Source organism: Mytilus californianus, unplaced genomic scaffold (assembly GCF_021869535.1).
Source record: "Mytilus californianus isolate M0D057914Y unplaced genomic scaffold, xbMytCali1.0.p SCAF_3, whole genome shotgun sequence".
Classification (NCBI taxonomy): Eukaryota; Metazoa; Mollusca; class Bivalvia; order Mytilida; family Mytilidae; genus Mytilus; species Mytilus californianus.
In genome coordinates, this window is record NW_026262679.1 from 117,550,500 (window position 1) to 117,575,142 (window position 24,643).

The window sequence follows — 24,643 nt, forward strand, 5'->3', positions numbered from 1 at the left end:
TGTTTTTTGGAGCAATTTTGCAAAACACAAAACATAATTTTCCTTACAATGCAGACTGTCTGTTCAGAAATTGGTACGGTATTAATCATATTCATTTCATTACTTCTTTAAGACCTAGTTTATAAGAGTACTAACAAGTAATATAAAACCTAGCTTTTAAACAGCTGCGAAATATTGATGCTGTTTGTTTATAATTTGCATTTTTATGTCAGGTAAACTCCCATAATAAAGTACATGAAATTTGTAAATGCTATTTCTTAATACATTATCTTTAGCCTTACATTTATATTTACTTAAAATGTAAATGCACTTCATGATGTGCTCATTATTGTATTATATATCAATGATCGATAAAAACAAACCATTATATATTTATAATTTGATACTTATTTCCAGATGTAAGACCATAGAATATAGTAATGATTTACCAAAAACCAGTATTATTATCCCCTTTTACGAAGAGTGGCCATCGGTATTAATACGCACTGTATATAGTATTATCAACAGAACACCAAGACATCTTCTACAGGAGATAATATTGGTTGACGACAACAGTCAGTTGGGTAGGTAAACAATTCCCTCCCTTACTTTGAAACACTTTATAAGAAGACACATATTGTCAAAAACAAGTATAACAAAAATACTAAACTCAAAGGCAAATTCAAAAAAGGGGAAGTCTATAAAACGTGACAAAATCATAGGTTATCAACCAACAGAACGAGTGAAAAATAACTATCATATACCGGGCTTAAATTGGTACAGAGATTTTACAAAGATAATAAGACAAAAAAACATCAACAAGAAATAACATTAGTTCACTGAGACAGTTAGTTGGGTAAGTAAACGATTTCCTCCGACCCTTACATAATGTTATAATGAATAAAATTAATACTTTACAAAGCTCGTGCGTTCGAAGCGTTTATCTGGATTACATCTTCATCAAATATCAAAATTGTATAAATACGTAGAAAAGTTAGGAAATTTCAAATTACAAAAATAATTCAATCCTTTCAAAAATATGTAAATTTTATTAATAAATTAACAGGCAACTGGTTGGTTTAATCTGGACGCTTAAGTGCAGATTGGCCATGTGTGATGTCATTTTGGTGTCATAAACATGTCGAACTGACATATTTGACCTAAAATTGCCATTTTAGACATATTTTGGGAACAAAATAGATATCAGATATCCGCCTCAACTAAAAACACATTTTACACGCATTAACTTCTTTTTGGAATACATCTTGAGGCACAAGACTTTTTTTTAGGAAAAACTTCTGCTCATATCTAAATAGTATATTGAGAAGATGATTATTTTGAAGTTTTGCACTAAATGTAAGAGATTTGAAGCCCAACTGTCGATATGTTAGACAGACTAAAAATTTTATAAATTTTGATATCCATCAGACTTATATCATCTGAACATCTGAAGATGATATTTGATAGATTTAGAATAATTTGTAAAAGAGCGGCGAAAAATAGCAAAGGGGCATTCAAACGCCTAAGTCGAAAATAAACTGATAACGCTATGGCAAAAAAAGAAAGAAAAAAGACCAAAAGACAAACAACAGCACACAAAACACAATATAGAAAACTAAAGACTGAGCAACACAAACCACACCAAAAACCAGGTAATTCTCGAATTATAGGGGTGAACAAAGTGTTCTTATTTTATCTTCTCCTTTGACACAGACGAATATTTCAGGTTTAAAACTTGTAAAACATTCACTATCTTAAAGTATTAGATTTAACTATGCCCGGTATATTTGAAGTGTAAATGACGTTTTTACTTTCACCTCAAAACGACCAAATTTAGCTTCAAACTTTTAAAGAAATATATTTCCACAACGCAGCTTCAAATTAAGTTTGTCTTGTCTTATCCTAATTATTGGCAAAATTTATACTTACATGTGCAACACGACGGGTACCCATGTGTAGCAGGATTTGCTTATCCTTTCGGAGCATCTGAGATCACTCTGGTTTTTGGTGGGGTAAATGTTGCTGAATCTTTGGTTTTCTATGGGTTTTTTTGTAACCGGTTGCTAGCGTGTTGATCGTTTTTTGTTTTTTTGCCATATCGTTGTCTGTTTGTATTCGAATTATTAGTTTAAATACCTCTGTGGTATCTTCCGCCTCTCTTTGATAAACTTCATGCTTCTGAAGCGCATTTTGGACATACATAGACCAGGAATGCTCAAAATTTGTGTCAGATTTACAAATAACTTTCTTAAGACTCAGACTAAGAGCTTGACGTATTGTGTGGACGCATGCTTATTGTTGAAATTTTTATGTCGAGCTCCTGATTTTGTTGTTGTTGTGTTGTCAAGCTTTGTCTTTAATTTTTTAAGTTGTGTTTTGTGGAATAGTTTGTGTTTTCGTCGTCTTCTCGTTTTTTTGCCCAGTTTATTTCGACTTATAATTAAATGAGTTTTGAATGTCCCTTTGGTACCTTCTGTCTTCGTTACCTTTCCCTTTTTGACGTATTTCCAGCATTTGCTTTTTTCATTTTCAAAACAGAAAAAAAAATGTTAGGCAGTCCGTTGTATTTTCACTATTTCAGATTAAATGGTAGACATTTAACAGTTATTTTGATACAAACATTTTGTTTGCAATATATTCCCTAATGTCATCAAAATAAAGATTCGTTCTTTTGGGAGATTGGAAAGATTGAAGGATGACGACCTGAAGTGAACTTTTAATAAATACACACAGGAATTGAAAGATTTAAACAATAAGCTCTAGTTTCTTTACTGCCACTCGAGGATAATGTTGGTTCAATAATAATCACAATTTCGAACAAGTGAATGATGTTTTGATTTTCGTAAAATACTTCATGAAATGGCGGATTATTAAAAAAATGGTTTGTTCAAATTTTATTGCATCGTTCTCGTCAGGAAAGTGTGCAATATTTAAGTGCCAATCTGCCTAAGAATCAGGCAGTGGTGAAAACATGACAAACAAAAACCCACTCAAGTAGACATTAATTTATGTTCAAAATGTATAATGGTGCACAAATATAACAATCGTTTCCTTTTCCTTTTCTGGTAATTCAAGATATAATTTGGTTGAAATGTACTAGAAATTAACAATTAGGGGAGCTAACTCCGGATTTTACTATCATTCTAAATAAAAGTTATCTAGAGATTTCTCGAATTACCAGACACGCAGAAATGAAAGACCCACCATTTCTAACTCAGGATGAGGGTAACTCCAAAATAGGATGGTTAGGTCGGTGGATTTTTTTTGTAATTCTGATCGGATATTGTTTTGTGTTTTATCGTTTTGTAGTTGTGATTCCATTTTTTTTTTTATTTTCTATTCGTATGTAAACATAATCTTGATTTATATCCAATTTTTAGAAATTTACTTGTGACGTTACTTTTTGTGGCGTTGATCCATTCGTGTTACAGACACACACTTCGTAATTCTATTAAGCTGTTTTTGTGTACTATCCACTGTGAATGTCGAAATGTACTATTATATTATCTATTTATGTATTTATCTGTCTTTGGTGTTCTTGCATGTATTTGTACTGTATTTATAACAAAAACTTTGTTCCGGCGTGACATTTGTTCCGCCGGAACAAATTTCATAGGAAATATGTTCCACCGGAATTTATATCACAGAAAATATGTTTCAGCACTGTAAAATTTGTTCCGGAACTAATTTTTTGGCCAAATGTGAAATAAGTCCCGGAACAAAAATCATAGCTCCATGAATTTTGTTTCAATTAACATTAAAAAGTTTTAAATAAGTTCATGTGACATTAGTTTTAAACGAACATGTGAATATTTCATAGAAACTAATGAATAAGTTCCGCTCAATCATTATTGCACACCGAAACATTTTCGTGTTACACTTAAATTATAATGCAAGCTAAATGCTGTACCAGTGTACTGAGTGTACTTGCATGGGATACATTTGTAATTGAAGGCATGACTGTAACTATAGGATGAAGATAAGAAATAAAAGCGATGGTAATGTATTATAATTTGTATTTATGTTTTATGCGGTATTCCTCCTTGGTTCCTGTTAACTGTCATGGCCCCGTGTTCTAGTCATACATGTACTTAGGACATGGCACAGTTTCAAAAGAGTGTGTCTTTTTTTTCTACATGTCTTTTGATATTTATAAATGATCAAGTCACTTTGTCCTTTTCAAATTAGTACATATGTTCCTCTTAAACTAAACTTTTTTTCTGAATGATTTTTCTTATTCTAATCTTTTCTACTTCAAAAGTGTTATTTAGATATTTTTTACAGAGTATATAATTAAACATTTGCTATACTCCATAGGATCCAAACTGGATGATTTACACTTTTTATTTATTATATTATTAATATAATACTTATTTTTATAATGCACTTGAATGATAACTTTAAACTCACTGATGACAAATGCTCAGTATATAAGATAACTTGTTTAACCAGTGGAACATATTTCACAGACAAGGAACTTATTTCACCAGATGAGGAACAAATCTCACAAACTCAGAACTTATTTCACCAGGTAAGGAACAAATCTCATAAACCCGGAACTTATTCACTAGGTAAGGAACAAATTTCACCAACCCGGTACTTATTTCACAAGGTAAAGTGTGGAACTTATTTTATAGAGATGGAACAACTTATATAGAAATTACCTGTGAAAAAAGTTTTCCCAGAACATATTTCCTGTGATATAAGTTCCACTGGAACTTTTTTCACAGGAACAAATTTTGGCTCACATATTCCCGTCATGTAATGTTGTCATTTTAACGGTATATTTAACATTGCCATAAAGCGCGGAGGTTTGGCTAGCCTCAAAACCAGGTTCAACCCACCATTTTTTTCTTAAAATGTCCTGTACAAAGTCAGATATATGGCAGTTGTTATCTAATAGTTCGTTTCTATGTATGTTGCATTGTTGATTGTTTTTTGTTGCACTTATGTATTCTGTTATTTCGTTGTTTTCCTCTTATAGTTGATGTGTTTCCCTCGGTTTTAGTTTGTAACCCGGATTTGTTTTCTCTCAATCGATTTATGACTTCTGAACAGCGGTATACTAGTGCTGCCTTTATTTAAATATTTTAGAAATATAATTATAGGTACAAATTTAAGCCTTTAAAATGGGACACGTTGTAAGACACACGGCTGAAATGGTACTATGTTATTTAAAGAATTTCCAACCCTTTTAAAGAAATATCGTTATTTAAAATATTATCTTCGAAAAAAAGAGCATACAAATAAGAAGCAACTGATTTTTGTCGAATGTTCCCATATCGTAAATCCAGTTAGAATATAGAAACCGAGATAAAATAAAAACTAGAGGCTCTTAAGGTCATGTGTCGCTCCTTTGGATCTATTATCATTTCCAACAATGATCAATCTTCCACATGAAAGACTAGAATATAATGCATGACTAAGATTCCTTTTTTGTTCATCTTGCTTTGCTGATCATTTTTTTCTGTATTCAGTTTCTGTCTACTGTAGTTTTTGGCAAATATACAAAATAATGAGTTAAATCGTCATTTAAAGGCAATAACTTTTATAAACATTTGGTCCTATAGCTATCCATATGCTTTGATCTTATATGAGTAAGAATTACAATTGATCTCCAGTTTCTTTTAAATTACATCTGACGTTTCGACTGCAATTGGGTCGTTATGAACAGTCTGAATTTCTTCTCTTTCAAGTTGATATGCTGCGGAGCGTCGGGTCTATATCCAATAGTTATCGAAGATTATTATTTCTGACAATGCAAAGGAACTTGTGATTACATTCACCACTGGATTATTTTGTTCTTTAACATTTTTTTATTGGAGCGTCATTGATGAGTCTTTTGTAGATGAAATGCGCGTCGGACGTACAAAATTATAAGCCTGGTATCTTTGATGATATTATTTTAAATATGTATACTGTATAAAAAATCTCTAGACAGATATTATGAATACTGTTGATATTCGTATATCTCATTTTGAAAAAAAGTTCTGAAATTAATAATAGGGTTCATGATATACCCATTTCTAGAATAAAAAATAAACTCCAAGTACTCGCAAGGCGGTTTGTGTTCGTACCGGCAGACAAAGCAGCCAATAATGTAGTTTTGGTGTGACGCATATACTACACGGAACTTTTGCAAAACGAAATTATCAATTCTTCTACAAAGAGTTAAATTGTAAACAAGCATATCACTGTCACTATCCACCTTAAAGCCTCTTCCGAACATTTAAAAGTCCCGACTATGTACTGGTTACCTAAATTACACAAACAACCATTTAAATTTCGTTTCATCTCCGCTTCTAGTAAAATAATGTTCTACTACTAATCTGTCAGTGCTTCTAACTACCTCCCTTACTACTACCAAAGAACTTGTTAATAACTTTTGTAATAAAGTTTATGAAAATAATAGTATTAATTATTTATAGATAAAATACGTGCTTTTGATCGTCCTTTTAATTCTGGTGACTGTTATGATTTTTCTACTGGCTACACTACACTTCCACACAATCTTTCATATTTAATTAAATGGTCTTTTAAAAATCTCATTGCAAATTTGTTTGCTGTAAATCGTTTAAAGCCATTTTCTGTAACGAAAAAAGAAAGTATACTAGATACACTTAATGGAAATGTGAAGATATGATTGAAGCTTTAAATTTTCTCCTGGACAACATATATGTACGTTTCGGCGATAAAGTGTATCTCGACAGGTAGTAAGTATTCCTATGGGCGCTAATTGCGCCCCTTTAATAGCAGATTTATTCCTGTATTGCTATGAATCACAGTTTATGGCCAAACTCAGTAAAGACACGTCATTGTTACATTTGGTTGACACATTCAACAATACCTACCGTTATCTTGATGATACTTTTTCGTTAAATAATCCAGAGTTATTTAAATATACTACCGAAATTTATCCTCAGGAACTTACTTTAAATAAATCTTACATAAACAACATTAGTTGTCTTTTTTTAGATTTAGACATTTCAATTTCTTAAGGGAAACTCCATACTAAAATTTACGACAAAAGAGACGATTTTTCATTCCCTATTGTTAATTTTCCTTTTTTAGACGGCGATGTTCCTTTTGCTCCATCATACGGTGTTTATATATCACAACTCGTATGTTTTGCCCGTGTGTGTAGTGATGTCATAGATTTTAACGAACGTAATCAATGCATCACTAGTAAATTGTTAAGTCAGGGATTTCGTTAAATTACTGAAAACATTTACTAAATTCTTTCATAAATACAAAGATTTGATAAGTAAATTTGGCTGTAACTGTAGAAAACTTATTATGAACGATATTTCCCATCCTAAATTTTACGGTAATATTGTACTAAAAGCGCGGAAATCACTATGTGATCCGTCTTAACTCATCGAACCTTTAAACAAACTTATTAGTAAAGGTTATCTTATTAATGTTGTAATAAGATCTTTGAATATTGTTTACATTGGCACGAACATCGATTTTGTCATCAACAAATTAAAACATAACTAAAATTTGTATTCTTTTCGAATGGTTTTTGGGATGTATAAATACACATCCACGTTCATTTTCTATTTAGAAATTGCTTTATCTATATATAACATGATACATATTTATTATAAGGTTAAGTCCTAACTATCCTACTACCTGTCGATACTTTTATTTTGGCATTGCACAAGTCATGTCTTCTTTGACTGTTCATGGCGTCAGAACACTAAATCCCTGGGATGTGTTTTAATTGATTTCAGTCACTGATGCATGATTTTTTTATTGTTAAATGTTTTTGGCTTTTAACTAGCTTTCAGTAACTGCGATTACTCTCAAATCGTACTTTAACATGAAATAAAACAGACCTAGAAATATCCAATTGCACGAGGTCGGTATTTGTTTATTTTTATGTTTATGTTTATATCGGGTTATATGACAATCGGCAGTCTCCGGTGGTCTTCTCGAAAGTTAATCAGATGGCTAGACTAAAAAACACACGAAATTCTGATATACTTATCGAGTAAACGCAGTGTTAACTGTTTACTTCAGACTTATTGTAATTTGAAAATACGTTTTAGTATGTTATAAATCAAATATGAGAATTCATCTCAAATCGGTGAACATGAATTTGACAGCTAGTGCCCCTTTAATATCGATTTAACAGCCAGGATTCTACTTCATCAAAATTATCTCCCCATTACGCCACATATTTTTTTTAATTGTGAAAATAAAAGCCATTGTAGGGATGTTGCGCTGTCAATTTAGCTCTTGAAAACCGATAGATTTCAGCACATAGCTTCATAGCGATTCTAACATGACAGTTGGATTTCAAAAAGACAAATGTATCTACTAGCTATTACGTGTCATTAAATGTACTTGTATGCCTTTTGTCAACTTAAAAGAATTGTCTGATCTGTTATCGGGGGGGATTTTCGAAGGTAAAAAAAAATACTAAAAAAAATCTAATTAGATGAAAAAATGATAGAATCTGAAGCAAGATGAAGTATCTAATATGTTTGCTTTATACGTTTTCAAGACAAAACAGTCAACTCAAACACGCCTGATCATAAAAAGGTGTACTCTACTTTCTCTTTTCGATGAGATTTTTGCCCATTTTTTGGAATTTTTTGGCAAAAAAAACTGTTGCCGAGGGCAGAGATGCAAGTTAGTGCTTTAAAAAGATTATTCTTTTATCTTTCTGTGGAATTTTTTTAATTCGGCGGAATTTATGCTTATGCACATAAAAGTTCCACATGTATTTGTACCTATCACAATCGACTGTGTTATGAAAAAAAAAATGTCTTTAATTTAAAAGTTCACAAATATCTCGAAGTACCATACTATAATTTAAGTAAAAACACGTATATAAGATGCAAAAAATCCTAAATTATGCACTTACATTAAACTTTTAAATCCCATAGAAACAGGTGAAAACAATTCAAATATACCAACTTTGCCTTTTTGATCTTCTTTAATAAAGGGTTTTCTTTTCAAATGGATATCAGCCTTTTAACACTTCCATGGTATGTTCATATCAGTAGTTGTACGATCTGATATCATCAAACTATTGTGGACTGATCTTATTGCATTACTCATCGGTCTAATACCCTTTATACGACTTATCAACAACATTGTACAGTGCTGCCTTATTCAGGAATAGATAAATGGAAATGCAAAGAGAAACCAAACTCATAGATTAAAAGTAATACAGGTTCAATTTTGTCAATTTTCATTTTACACGAAAATTTTACACATGCTTAAACCAGTTTACACATAATTTATATTCAACGGCATATTTTCAGTTGAACTAAAATCTCTGCTAGACAAATATATCAGTAAAAAGTTCCCGAAAGGTTTAGTAAAACTGATACGAAATCCTACACGTGAGGGACTTATAAAGGCAAGGATAAAAGGATGGAAACAATCAACGGGGGAGGTAGTTGTCTTCTTTGACAGTCACATGGAGGTTAATATAAACTGGTAAGTGAATGATTGTCACATTAGTCACACACAATAGAGTTAATCGAGCGGTCAGAATGCCAGAAAGATTTATTTTGTTTAACCTGACTCGTATTGATATTTTCTAATGCAATAATGCACGTGATGTTCAGATACTATCATTTCAGCCGACTAGTGTCTATTAAGGCACCAGTATTTACTAATGTTCAAATCTCATACATCGATGATTCGGTAGAGACAGATCAAGGTAACAAACAAAAACTGAGGGAATCGTATAAAATCCAAAAGGAGCGAGACCGGAGTGTCGACAGGGTAACCGTCTACTGATATGAGCGAGACCTGAGTGCCGACAGGGTAAGCGTCTACTGATATGAGCGAGACCGGAGTGTCGACAGGGTAAGTGTCTACTAATATGAGCGAGACCGGAGTGCCGACCGGGTAAGCGTCTACTAATATGAGCGAGACCTGAGTGCCGACAGGGTAAGCGTCTACTGATATGAGCGAGACCTGAGTGCCGACAGGGTAAGCGTCTATTGATATGAGCGAGACCAGAGCGCCGACAGGGTAAGCGTCTACTGATATGAGCGAGACCTGAGTGCCGACAGGGTAAGCGTCTACTGATATGAGCGAGACCGGAGTGTCGACAGGGTAAGTGTCTACTAATATGAGCGAGACCGGAGTGCCGACCGGGTAAGCGTCTACTAATATGAGCGAGACCTGAATGCCGACCGGGTAAGCGTCTACTAATATGAGCGAGACCTGAGTGCCGACAGGGTAAGCGTCTACTGATATGAGCGAGACCTGAGTGCCGACAGGGTAAGCTTCTACTGATATGAGCGAAACCTGAGTGCCGACAGGGTAAGCGTCTACTAATATGAGCGAGACCTGAGTGCCGGCAGGGTAAGCGTCTACTGATATGAGCGAGACCTGAGTGCCGACAGGGTAAGCGTCTACTGATATGAGCGAGACCTGAGTGCCGACAGGGTAAGCGTCTACTGACATGAGCGAGACCGGAGTGTCGACAGGGTAAGTGTCTACTAATATGAGCGAGACCGGAGTGCCGACAGGGTAAGCGTCTACTAATATGAGCGAGACCTGAGTGCCGACAGGGTAAGCGTCTACTGATATGAGCGAGACCTGAGCGCCGACAGGGTAAGCGTCTACTAATATGAGCGAGACCTGAGTGCCGACAGGGTAAGTGTCTACTGATATGAGCGAGACCTGTGTGCCGATAGGGTAAGCGTCTACTGATATGCATGCATCACCCTCCATGCGAATCCACACAAAATGTTACAATCGGGAATATGACAATCAATAAAATATATCAGTCTTTAACAGTCATTTTTGCACAAGTACAGTAGGGGGGACTGAACTCAGTTAATTACAACAGAAAAGTTTCAAGTGCTGTGAATATACTGTAAAATAAAAGTCTGAAAAATTACATTTCGATTGAAATAAACCTTTTTACTTCTTACAAATTTGACATTTTATTTAGATCTAACGACTAATGCTACCTTTATCCATGCTAGTATAATGAAAGAATTTTATTATACAAGAAAAAAATTCCCACTTACCCTAGAAGGTATGAAATTTATACTATGATAATTTTGGGTAAGCTCAGTGAATTAAAAAAATTAAGTTAGAGCGACTGTTATAAAGGTTTCGTTTGGTTATGCAAACTTAATTATAATAGTTTGAATTTCACAAGTTAATTAATCTTTCTTCAGAAGTCATACAAATAAATAATAACGTATATAATATAGTAGCTGATAAAACTATGTGAATAAGGGGATGAATTGGTAAAATTTTAATGAAAGAAAGAAAATAGACATCAATACAAATAAGACCCTTAACATCGAATTGGCGCAAGGGGAACCAAAATTATGAACAAAATAAGCAAAAGAAGCAAAAGAAGCCACATATATATATATATATAAACAAGTCTAAATTGAAAACAACGTTCAAACCTCTGATTGCGTTGGATAAAAACCGCAATTTTTATACGTGTGCATGCAAAACAAATTTCTTGGGGTCTAAATACAGCACAAACAACATTTTCCAAAAGACCAAATATATATATATATATATATATAAACAGAACCGCCGAGATAATAGCCTTTTTGCGCTGATGCGGCTTAAAGCAATCATTCAAAAATCAATAAATATATAAAGAAGGACAATTGTCGTAATAACACAATATCTCTAACGATAGCAATTACCATTGACAAAGTTTTGACTGGACAGGAACCAACATATTTAAAGGATTTAAAACGAGTTTTTTGAAAGCTAAGCCTTGTCCATATTTACTCATTTGTGGAAGATTAAGAACATAAAGGCCGTTAAGATATATAACAATATGAAATTCATCAAATAAGATAAGTATGCGAATCTTGACCACAAACATAAGAGAAAAGTGATGATGTACTATCTCTGACATGCCGCTATATGGAAAATATGCATTACGACTGTCGCATTATTGAGATGAGTCCTTTTATATAACAAATTTCATTGGTCGAATTGAATAAAAATATCTCAGAAAAGACGGACCACACAAAGTAATCGCTCATTTTTGCTGTTTTATAGGTTACAGCCTTTACTGACTGCTGTTAAGAAAGAAAGAAAAACAATAGCAATGGGTATGCTGGATTATATAGATAGCAAAACACTGGAGTATGCACATTATCCGGGTTATTTTACAAGATATGGGTTTGATTGGAGATTGGTATTCTTTGAAACGTTTTTCAGACCAGACCAAATTGGTTCAAACATCGAAGACCCAAGACCGTATGTTCTTATTGTAATTTTATTATTTCCTACAATAACACTATGTTAAGATCCTCTGAGTTATGATGTCTGCTACAATATATTTACGATAGTTTAAAGTATACACTATAGACATTTTGACACTTCTAAAATACATGATAAGAAAATGATTAACAATTTAGTGATTATATCATGTTTTAATGTATGTCAAAAAGTTTGCGGCATTAATCATTTCCTACAATGTATAATAAATGAAAGACAAATAGCAAAACAACTCAAATGAGAGAATAACAAAAAAAATCTAACAGCGGTTGGTAATACTTTAGTCATCCTTATTAAAGACAATTCAACATTCCATCATCTCCAAAAATATTGTATTAACTTAGGTTATATATTATTATAGTGGTGTTGTCATGGTTGGTCCGGCTTATGCTGTTGATAGTAAATATTTCGGTGAAATTGGTGCATATGATGAAGGAATGAAGATATGGGGAGGTGAAAACCTAGAATTTCCATGGCGGGTAATAATATATTGGAAACAGTGTCACATTTTCGTACATTTTTACAATATTTGAGTGTACTGTAAAGGAGAGCGGGGCGGGTGATGTTACGAAGGGGTAAATCAAACCAACAAACCATCCAACCTACAAGCCGTTTTTTTTTTTTAATTTTTATGTGTCCAAGCATCTCATCTATCCAAGTGAACTTGAAGCAAATGATACTACAGAAACACCACATTGTTTCTTATCTTTATGTATTTAATATAAATTGACCCCGATAGACTACTCCATATTAATGTATAACAAGCGGAAGTATTTTAGTTTTACCTATTATCAGTTTCTTCTCATTCTTGAGTAGAACACAACATTTGCCTCAGACTATGGCGTTTACGTATTGGACTTTTTGTATATAAAACCATTATACGTTCGATCGACTGAAATTACCAAAACTTCTATTATCGTCATCAGTAACTGGTCATTGTTGCTTTGTTTTACTACCGACATTATTCCGCTCGCATACATGTCACATTTTCCATTCAGTCTTTCTAACATTATTATTTGTTTCATTACGCCTTTTTAGCATTTACTACTTCTGAAATGTAAACGTAACGCATGCCTAGCAAATGAACGTAACGCATGCCTAGCAAATGAACGTAACGCATGCCTAGCAAATGAACGTAACGCATGCCTAGCAAATGAAAATAACACTAAATAAAGTTCGTGCCTCCAAAGCACTTCTCTGGATTTACCTTCATCACAAAAGCTCAAATAAAAAAGATTGAAAACCATGAATGCTAAATATGTGATTGTTTACTAGTATATCTCATTCTTTCATCTATATTGACGTTTGTATTCTCTCTAAAATTGGAAACTGAGATGTGTTTTTGAGCATTGGACTATTACAATGCCATAATTGACAGAAAAAAACTTGTCAAATAAGCTTCTAAACTAGGATGTTTTTTTTTCGGTCTGTGAATATGCAACTTTTATAAAAATGTGTAATGGAAGTGCTTTATAATAATTTTCATTTTATTTACACTGGTATAAAAATGAGTAGGCCTAAATTAACTCTTCATATGAAATAAATTAGTTATTTTGTTGTAATCAGCGTTGTAAGGAATTTTACGCTGGTGTTCAAAATACCAATATTCGGATGCTTTATGTATCAGTTTAGTATTCTGATGATAGTCTGTTATTCATCGCATTATAGCATTTGTTCTCTCAGGTTTTATCAAATAATTCCAGTACTGATTATACAGGTGTGGATGTGTGGAGGTCGTCTTTTACATTTTCCATGTTCACGTCTTGGACACATCGCTCGATTTCAGCCATATTCGTTTCCTGGCGGAAGAAGACATATTGAAGCATATAATTATAAAAGAGCTATGGATGTTTGGATGGAACCAAACTATAAAAAATTTGTTTACGACCACTATCCTGAAATGGAGGTATGTTTCAAAGAGTTAATATGTGATATAGATTACTCGCCAGGCGACATTATATAAATAACACATAGTGTAGAGGGGGATAGAGCAGATTGTTACCCCGAGAAAACATTGTGACGTCAACCGGGGCGAAGCTCTATCACCCTCTCAGCTATGTGTTATTCAATTTATTATACTGAATGTTCTGGCATTATTCATAATAAATATGCATGGTCTTTCAAATTCTAAATTTAAGTGCTTTATTTTGACGTCGTGTGTACATAACAACGTTACAGTTATCATAGAAAAACAACAAAAATGAAGAAAGATATATTTTTTATTTTGACAGTCTATCAAAAAGTTCTGAGGACAAAACGTAAAATTTGAGCATTGGATTAAGAATTATTGATGTAAATTCAATTCATTGTCTTTTAAATTATAGATTTTGATTGGTCTGCACGAGAGGTGACATTAAAAAAAATTGTCTCCTGCTGAGCCATCGGATAGAGTAAATTATCTCCCTCGTATAAGCCAATGAAAAATATTGCATTTTTACGTTAAGTATAATAAATAAAAACATATGACGCTACATAAAAGGCAATGAAAAAACCATTAGTCGAAGAAAGACATAAAATGCCATGGTTAAAGGAAATCAAGGAAAAAACAAAAACATTTGCATAGTGAGTGATGGGACAAATGTTACTAGTACTCTAGGTTATCTCCCTTTACGCAAAATTAAAGTGAGCCATAATGGTATTTAGTTCCTGTTCCACAAGGGACACGTGACGTGAACACATCCGTACATTTGCATGGTGATTGATGGGACAAATTTTACATTAGGGTTAACTCCCTTTAACCCTCTTAGTCCCAAATTAACACCATTTTCATACATGTTGACAAGCGGATGATGGTAACTGAAGATCCCACGATCCCAATATGGCGGAGGGGAATCCCCGTAAGATCTTTCCTTCTTAATTTCTTTGTTTTTAAATAAATGTGGCTAACATTACTCAGCCGTCGTTTGGTTATTAACCCTCTTGATGCCGGAGGAACACATGTGTCGAAATCGGCTGTGCCGGAGGGACACATATGTCTATGTTTTAATTTATGCAAGCTTCTCATCATTGCTGTACCTCTTTCAAATACAAGACAAAAGGTTAAACAGTGTAATATGAACTTATATTTTTCTACAATGGCTCCCAAATGTAACGGTCATATAAACGTCGAGCGGTCGTATTTTCTGGCACACGAAATGCAACCTTGAAAAACAACTGGCCGCAAGAGAGTTAACATTTTCAATGAGTCTGTAAAATATTAACCTTAAACAGTTGTCCATTACTTAGTAAATAGAGAGTGAAAAAAGTACGTTGATGATGGTAACTGTTCATGTTATTTTTGAAAGATCGGGGTAACTGATTTCTGGGATGTAGGTAACTTGCCAAAAGGTTGTATAAAACGACAAACTAAGTACAATTTAAGTTGAGATATACGGATATATGAAGTATTATTACCTGTATTTACCTGAGTTTACTTGTCAAATAAATGCGCGCAAATGTTATCAAAAACTGTGCGCAAAAGTAATGATTTTTGCGCGCAAATGAAATGTTAATGCGCAAACGCAATACCTTAAATTAATTTACGTACGTATTACGTTCTATATAATGACCCATAGTTGAGTACTACGTATCGGTATCACTGTGAAAAAAGGAGGGGTGTGCTGGCCAGCGTTTCTCAGAAAAAAGGGGGTGCTAGTACTTTATTTACTTAACATTTTTTGTCAATTTGTCCCATGAAAAAGACAAATTTTCCAATAAAAAAGGGGGTGTTAATCCCCGGCACCCCCCTTTATTGATCCACCACTGAGTATTGCTCTGGACCTTTATATATATAACCAATTTCATATATATATTCACCATTGAATTATTTGTATAGTATCGAAAAGACAATACTATGGAAGTCACCAACGAAAGTGAAAGAAGCTTGATTGTGGTAAAAAAAAATTATATTGTACACTGGTCTACACTCATTTTAAAATTATTTATTTGCACTATTAAATTCATTAAAATTGATAATTGCTTTTAATATATTCATTACAGAACATCTGGAATTTCTGTTTTACTTCTGTAAAACGTAAAATTAAACGATTCCTTCTATTCACTATATGCTTTGATAAATGAGGATGTGTGGGGATATGATTTTGAGATATCAATAGGGAAAAAAATACCTTTCCGGCAATGATTTTAGAAAATGAAAAAATATGAAATGATTGGGGGCTAACATTTTGTTTCAGGAATTTGCGAATTTAACTGACATATATGCCTAATAATTGTAATTAATATGATGTCGATTTAAAGGATATGTGTCTGACAAGTTTGAATGGTATGAAATGTTTTCCAGAGATTCCTCTCTAGTTTCACTTTAAAGCCGAACACAATTATATGTTTATTTCCTGTTTCTGTTTCCCAAACCTTCTATATTGAGGAGGGGAGGATGGGGTCTGATCCCGATACCCTGGGTTTAAAAGCTTAAAATTCAGAGGCCCCGAAATTAAAGAAATTTTAATTCCGACATCCTAAAATTTGAAATAGGAATTCCCGTATCCCAAAAGGATCAATCCCGAAATTCTGAGCTTAAAACCGCCTAATCTCGGAGTCCCGAAAAAAGTCCCCACTCCATATTGTGATGCCCTAAGAAGCCATACTCTTATGGCTACCATTTCTGGAAATATGTTTAACTTTTGATTTATCCTTCATTACCTCAAATTAAAACTTTTTTTTATAAAACTCCTATATCTATCTATTCATTATTGACAAGAAACAGGAATTGCATATAAATCTGTTTAAGGCTTAGTCTTTTGAATTTTCATTTGTTTAATTATTTGATTCTTTGTTGAAAAATATATATATAGTTTTTTAGTTGGTATTACAACACTGTTTGTGAAATTGTTGCATTAAAGAATGTTTCATTTGACAAAACATTTTAATTTGTTTCCCCGACACATTTTTAGCTCTTGCGCTAGTATTGGTCTATACTCCAATATAGTGGTTTCAGTTAAGATGTGTTATTGTGTTTCATTTCATGTATAGTGATGTTAAACACTGTATGATCGAAAAGAAACCTCGAGTTATATAAAAATTACCATCATCTCCTAACTATTTGTTATCAGTAACGGACAGCTGTTTACGGTTAATATTTTACAGACTCATTGCTACTAAAAATAACCCCTGGTATTTAGAAAATCTTGAATTAGTATACTATGGAGCACATTAATCCTCAATTTTTAATGCAAACACATAGACAAGTATATTTAGGCTCAAAATGGTCTAATTTAAAATATATTTCTCTAAGTCTTTCACCAAAAGTTTCATTTCTGCAAATTTGTTGGTTAGTTAAGTAAACAATGACATCGAAAGCACTATTTTGTGTCAGACTAGGGCTACTTTTACATACGTTCTAAATTGGAGGGAGTGAATTGGTGGTCTGACACCTATAGATGTTGATAAACATGCCAAGAAACTTTTATTATGATGGGTTTCCTTTTTTTTAAAAAAACATGAAAATGGTAGTTTTTCCAGCGACACAAGTGTCATTCATTAGTTTGTTTTATGAGACTTTAAGTAATTGCTATATAATAACACTTAATCCACTACCTTAACAAACTAGAGGCTCTGAAGAGCCTGTGTCGCTCACTTAGGTCTATATGCATAATAAACGATGGACTCTCACCGAAGTGTCCGTCGTCGACGTTGTCGTTAACTTTTACAAAAATCTTCTCCTCTGAAACTACTGGTCAAAATCTAACCAAACTTGGACACAATCGTCATTGGGGTATCTAGTTCAAAAAAGAGTCCGCTGACCCCGCTTGTCAACCAAGGTGGCCGACATGGCTAAAAATAGAACATAGGGGTAAAATGCAAGTTTTGTCTATCATTTTGAAAACCGTTATAAATAGAGAAAATCAGACAAGATCAAAAATGTTCAGAATGTTGAGCTCTACCAATTGTTCATATCCATCAAAACTGCCAGACGACTTCTTATAGGAGTTATTGCCTTTAAATGACAAATTTTACATTTTTTTTTTTCATTTTTGCCTATTATCTTGAAAACTATAATAGATATTGAGAAACTTTAAATAGCAAAAATTACAAGCAGAACAAGCTCTTCAAATAAGTCGAAATCGTCAGTCAACTCCTTATTAGAGTTATTGCCATTTGATGACCATTTTTACCAATTTTCTGCGTTTTTGCCTTATATCTTAAAAATCATAATAGATAGATAGAAACTTAAATCAGCAAAAATGATCAGCAAGATAAGATATACAATCGTCCGACGACTCTTTATTGGAGTTATTGCTCTTTAAAGACGATTTTGTACCATTTGTTTTGCATTTTGCCTTATATGATAAAACTTATTATAGATAAATAGACACTTTGCATCACAAAAATGATCAGCAAGGCAAGATCTACTAACAAGTCAAAGTTTGTCGATATAGTTAGTAGACTATCACGCTTTATAGGAGTGATTGCCCTTAAATGAGGATTTTTTTTTACCCTCTTTTGTGTTTTGAGTAAAAACTAAAGAAGATAGAGAGAAACTAAACAGAATAAATGATCAGCAATACAAGATCAACAAAACAGAGATTTTTGTCATGAATTCTATTCTCGTCTGCAATGTTGGAGAGTGTCCTTTGTTGAATATGCACATAGACCAAGGTGATCGACACAGGCTCTTTAGAGCCTTTAGTTTGAACTAGATACCCCAATGATGATTGTGGCCAAGTTTGGTTAAATTTGGTCATTGATTAAATTTGGTCAAGTATTTTCAGAGGAGAAGATTTTTGTAAAAGTTAACGGACGACGACGGACGACGGACGCCAAGTAATGATAACTTGGTTGGTCTTTCGAATATATAATCATTCATTTTGGATAAAAGCCCTTTTCGAGGCAAAATTGTACAATTTGCATTGTGTCCTCAACATCAATATGAAGAGCTGAATGTCATTTTTATAAATTAAAATATGTAACATTGTTGATAATTTGTGTGAGAATGTTATATGTACTTTTTATTGTTAAATTATCAGTAGGTTTTTGAATGCAACAAATATAATAAACGAAATTGACATTACGTTTTAATCATTTTATAAACATAAATTACTTTTTACATGTATCAAAAAAAACAGACATCCATAAACTCTGCATAAAATTAGATCGAATATAATGCAACCCAACCGAATAAAAATTTTCCACTGCACAACATACCCTGTCATGTGATATTCGATTCAAAACAGAGAGTGAATATCGCTTAACTGATTGAATGATTGATTCATTGATTGTTGATGGCTTAGTATATGTAAGAGAATGATAATCCATTTCTTCATGATTTAGTACGAGCGTTAGCGAGTACTTATCATGAAGTAAGGGATTATCATTCTCTAACAAACTTAGAATATTGTAAAGTGCCCAAGGCTCGAATGGTCTCTTGATTGGTTGTATTCAAGAATTAGTTTCATTATCAGTGTAAATCAAATGTTTATAATTGATGCATGACTTCATTTTTCAGCATTTCATTTATGGGTTAGTTTTAGTGATGTAAGGACTTCCTTATAATTTGGGAAATATTTTAAAAAAAAAATGCGTTATAGACATTAGGTGACACAACAGTACAAAGAAAAGGTAGGAATTGTATATGTTTCCTGATTGTGAGTATGAACGTAAATCATGTAATATTTTATTGAGGAATTATCCCTTTTTTTACAGTTTAAATCAATAGGATAAATGCATTTGAGTTGCAACTAATTTTATTTCACAGCCAATATGTTGGTCCGGCTTTTAAATCAAATACTATTTCATTATGTCAGGAAAATGTCAATATTAATATTTTCATAATAACATTAAAGGTATATATACAAATTTTACTGCACCAGTAAACTTTAACTTATTTTGATTTTTTTGTTTGTTTCACAATTCAACTTTTAGTCAGTTTCAATCACAAATTCTTTCAATCTGATAAATGTGCTTCGGGGTAGTTGTAACTCTTTGTTTTGAAATGTAAATAGACCCCTGTAATAGGATAATCTCTTACTAAGAACATGATTTACATTCATTCTTCACAATTAAGAGACACCAAATCCTACAAGTTCATTGGTCGAGAGCACTTTGCTATATTCTAAACGTCCAGAGGCCATTGCTCAATTGATCAGAAGATATTTATGTATGACTGAAGACTAATAGTTGGTATATATTTATGCTCTTTCAGAAAATGGATGTTGGAGATTTGACAGAAAGATTACAAATAAAGGACAAATTACAATGTAAAAACTTCACATGGTTTTTAACAAATATCTGGCCAGAGTTAACAATATTTGACAGAGATGCATTAGCTTGGGGTTCTGTGAGTATTATTTATATGCCAACATCATTTCAAGCTTCGAATAACTGGATGTTCAATCGTCAAAATTGTATCTTAAGGCCACACTAATTTGATTAATAGTTCTTTGGAAAAAAGCTCAAAAATATATGGGGCGAGCGAGCGAAATTTTTTTGTTTTTATATATTTCTTGAGTTTTTTTTAGAGGCGAGTGCTCTACAAGAGAAGCGAACGGTATAATTTTTTTTTTAGAATTTAGTGATTTAGAAGTTGTACAATTTATGTACATGTTATAACTGGGTTATTTCATAGAAAAACGAGGAGCAACATATTATGGAACGCCACAGCTGTCTTATGTGGAACTCTGATATTACTTTATGTTGTTTTATTATTACTTGATGATATTTTGTCTTTACTTAATATGGTTTTGACATTACGTAATGATGTTTTGATATAACTCAATATGGAATAGTCATTACTTAATGATATTTCGATATTACACGATATGGTTTCGTATTGACTTGATATAGTTTTGTCATTATTCAATATGGTTTTGTCATTACTCGATGTGGTTTCACCATTATTTAATGTGGTTGTGTCATTAGTCAATGTGGTTTTAACATTACTTGATGTGAATGTGACTTAACGTTATGTAGTTGTTTCATTACATGATGTGGTTTTGTTATTTCGTAATGATGATTTGCCTATTCTTTATATGGTTTTAACATTACGCATTGATGTTTCAAAATTTGACGATTTTACACTACATGATGTGTTTGTTTCATTATTTGATGTGGTCCTGTCATTCTTTGATGTGGTTATCCCATTACTTGATGAGGTAAAACCACGTGACCAATTCGGAAAAAAAAAAATGTTCTATTTTTAAACAGATTTCAATATATCGTTTGTTTAATGTGCCTTGGATGGGTATCGCTATCCATTGAGTTAAAGTTCAAATTAAAGTTCGAGTGGTTGTTTAGAGTTATTTGGTATGAAAAAGGGGAACGGCAGACAATAATAAGAAAAAAAGTATTAAAAAGTTTACAGTATTTCGGACATAATTGGGATATCCCCAAACCACTTGGACCTGTTGTTTTTATCCGAAGTTCTCAAACGGAAGCAGAATTTTTGTAATAAATTCGTAAAAAATTCCACGGAACCATGTGTCTCGCCTGATATTGCTGCTGTAAGTGTAAAAACGTCATGTTGGTCGGCTGTACATTTATCTATACATTTATCGGTAAAAAAAAATTTAAAAAAAAAATGTTTTTCTGTAGATGCTTTTTCTTGAAATTGAGGAATAACTCCTATACAAGTTTTAAAACACTTCATGGAGGTTTACAAATTTATCATGTCAAAACAATTTAATTCGGTTTTATTTAACTAAAACAAAACTGTATGTCTTTCAACAATGAGCAAAACCTATACCCTATAGTAAGCTATAAAAGGTTCCGAAATGAAAAATGTAAAAAACTAGAAACCTAACGATCTATAGATAGATACATAGATACTTTATTCTCTTAAAACTAAATACAAGTTTAAAGAGAAACATACAATATAAATACAGATACAATATTCGAAGTAAACAAATACAGTATGATATTCTAAAAGTACAAAATTATGATGGCATACATGTTTAGTAACATGTATAATGAAAGGTTAAACTCAATAGAAATAAAAAAAAAATGGAGATGGAGACGCCGACGCCACTATCGACGACGAAATATAGGGTTTGTTGTGTCTCACTGCCGCTACATTGATGTCGCAGGCTCGACACAAATCAAAAGACTTGAACTTTATTGGTGCAAATGAAACGCTTCAAATCAACTTACACTAAAGTTACAGGGAAACGGGGGGAGGGGGGCTCGGACTAAGCGACAAAGCATCAATACTATAAAATAAGAATTCTCCGAATTTTTTTTTTAGCGTAAATGATCATTTGAACTTATACGAATATCAATCTTTTATTTGTAATCAATTGAATTCCCTGATCTACCTCGCACTAATTGAAAAATAAACTTTTTGGAATATCTGTTTCACATGTGACGACGGACATGTTCCAGTGGTCGTAACCATAATACCGTCATCTTTTCCTTGAATGTAAACTACCAAATAAAATCAAATCACTGGGTTTGTACTTTCTCGAATAACACGACGGGTGCCTTTCTTGAGCATCCGAGATCACCCCGATGGATTTATATTACCAAGTCATACCGATCTATTGAATCAGTCAAATGAAACTGTTTTGTATGCCACCGCAACTGAAAGTTGGGGGGGGGGGGGGATATTGTTTTACCTCTGTCCGTCCGTCCGTCCGTCCGTCCGTCTGTCCGTCCCATTATGGGTATATAGTTATTCCGCATAACTCCTCTTACAGTTTGAATCCTAGGAAGTTTTCTCTTTACTGTCTGTTTAATATATTGAAGGTGTACATGTGGTCAGGGTTTAATGTTTATTAATATTTGCTCTTTTGGGAGATAGTTGAACTTTGTAATTTTTTGGGAAATTTACTTGCATAAGAAGAGCGTTTCCAGGTAACTCCTCCTACAGTTTGAATGCTAGGAAGTTCTCACTCTGCTGGCTGTTTGTACATAGATTGAAAGTGTGCATGTGGTCAGGGGTTTTATTTTTATTATCTTTTGCTCTTTTTGGGAGATAATTGAACTTTTTTTGTCATTTTTGGGGTATAAGCGGTTAAATGAGTTGAGTGCGGGGGAATCACTTTGTCTAGTTTACATTTTTTTCTCGTGTTGTGCTGTTACACAACTGTAACAGTCCGATTTAAGGTTAGGATTTAGCGCTCACATACATGTTAAACTCCGCCACGTGCACTTACTTTATGTACCTGCCCCAAGTCAGGAGCGTGAAGTTCAATTGTTGTCGTTGTATAAATGTTTGTCATTTTGTTTTTTGTAGATTGTTTATTTATAAATAAGACCGTTTGTTTTTTCGTTTGAATTTTTTCACATGGTGCATGGTGGCCTTTTGTAACTGACTATACGGTGTGTTGAAGGCTGTACGGTTGTCTATATATGATTTCTTACATCCACTGCATTTAAACTCTGGTGGATAGTTGTCTCATTGTCAATCACACCACATCTAGCTTTATTTCAACTTCTATGTTGCGTTTTGTATACTGTAACATTGTTTATCTTTTGTACGCATACCCCGGAGCCCTCTTTTCGGAAGCCCGAGCAAAAGTCCTTGTTCCGCGATAGAAAATTTAATTACGAACTCATATAAGATAGCTCGAATTTCAACTCATAATCTTAATTAATCTAAATGAGACTTAAATTCGAATCTTACTCAAACTCTACCTCAAAAAGTGACTCAAATTTAATGTTGTAGCTAGAACTCTACCTTTAAATGTGACTCAAACTCGAAGTCCAACTCGAAATTCAATGCTAACTAAAACTTTAATTCTAATAATGACTTGAATTCGAAATCGAAGACTAACTCAAAGTTTAACTCAAACAGTAACCCGAACTCTAATTCGACGGATGGCCACACTCATCCAAGGCACATATAACATGGAAATCTATCTAAAAATAGAACAGGTTTTTCCGAATTGGTCACGTGATTTTACTCATCAAGTAATGGGATAACCACATCAAAGAATGACAGGACCACATCAAATAATGAAACAAACACATCATGTAGTGTAAAATCGTCAAATTTTGAAACATCAATGCGTAATGTTAAAACCATATAAAGAATAGGCAAATGATCATTACAAAATAACAAAACCACATCATGTAATGAAACAACTACATAACGTTAAGTCACATTCACATCAAGTATTGTTAAAACCACATTGACTTATGACACAACCACATTAAATAATGGTGAAACCACATCGAGTAATGACAAAACCATATTAAGTAATGACAAAACTATATCAAGTCAATACGAAACCATATCGTGTAATATCGAAATAGCATTAAGTAATGACTATTCCATATTGAGTTATATCAAAACATCATTACGAAATGTCAAAACCATATTAAGTAAAGACAAAATATCATCAAGTAATAATAAAACAACATCAAGTAATATCAGAGTTCCACATAAGACAGCTGTGGCGTTCCATAACATATGCTCTTATGTATATGATTTGATTTATTGGTGCCTGTACCATATCAGTCTTTCTTGTCTCACTGTGGTTTAGTTAATTTT

The 24,643-nt window shown here is 33.1% G+C and overlaps 1 protein-coding gene across 7 annotated transcripts in view; it reads left to right on the forward strand.

Annotated features, from left to right (window-relative positions):
- LOC127735938 (inactive polypeptide N-acetylgalactosaminyltransferase-like protein 5) overlaps positions 1 to 24,643 on the forward strand; it is a 55,450-nt gene that overhangs the window by 21,445 nt on the left and 9,362 nt on the right. For all 7 annotated transcript variants that reach the window (XM_052246383.1, XM_052246382.1, XM_052246387.1 and 4 more), the window contains exons 3-8: positions 397 to 563; positions 9,258 to 9,435; positions 11,998 to 12,198; positions 12,581 to 12,698; positions 13,937 to 14,125; positions 20,357 to 20,491. In XM_052246383.1, the coding sequence (XP_052102343.1) occupies positions 397 to 563; positions 9,258 to 9,435; positions 11,998 to 12,198; positions 12,581 to 12,698; positions 13,937 to 14,125; positions 20,357 to 20,491 (988 nt within the window). The remainder of the gene's footprint in view (positions 1 to 396; positions 564 to 9,257; positions 9,436 to 11,997; positions 12,199 to 12,580; positions 12,699 to 13,936; positions 14,126 to 20,356; positions 20,492 to 24,643) is intronic.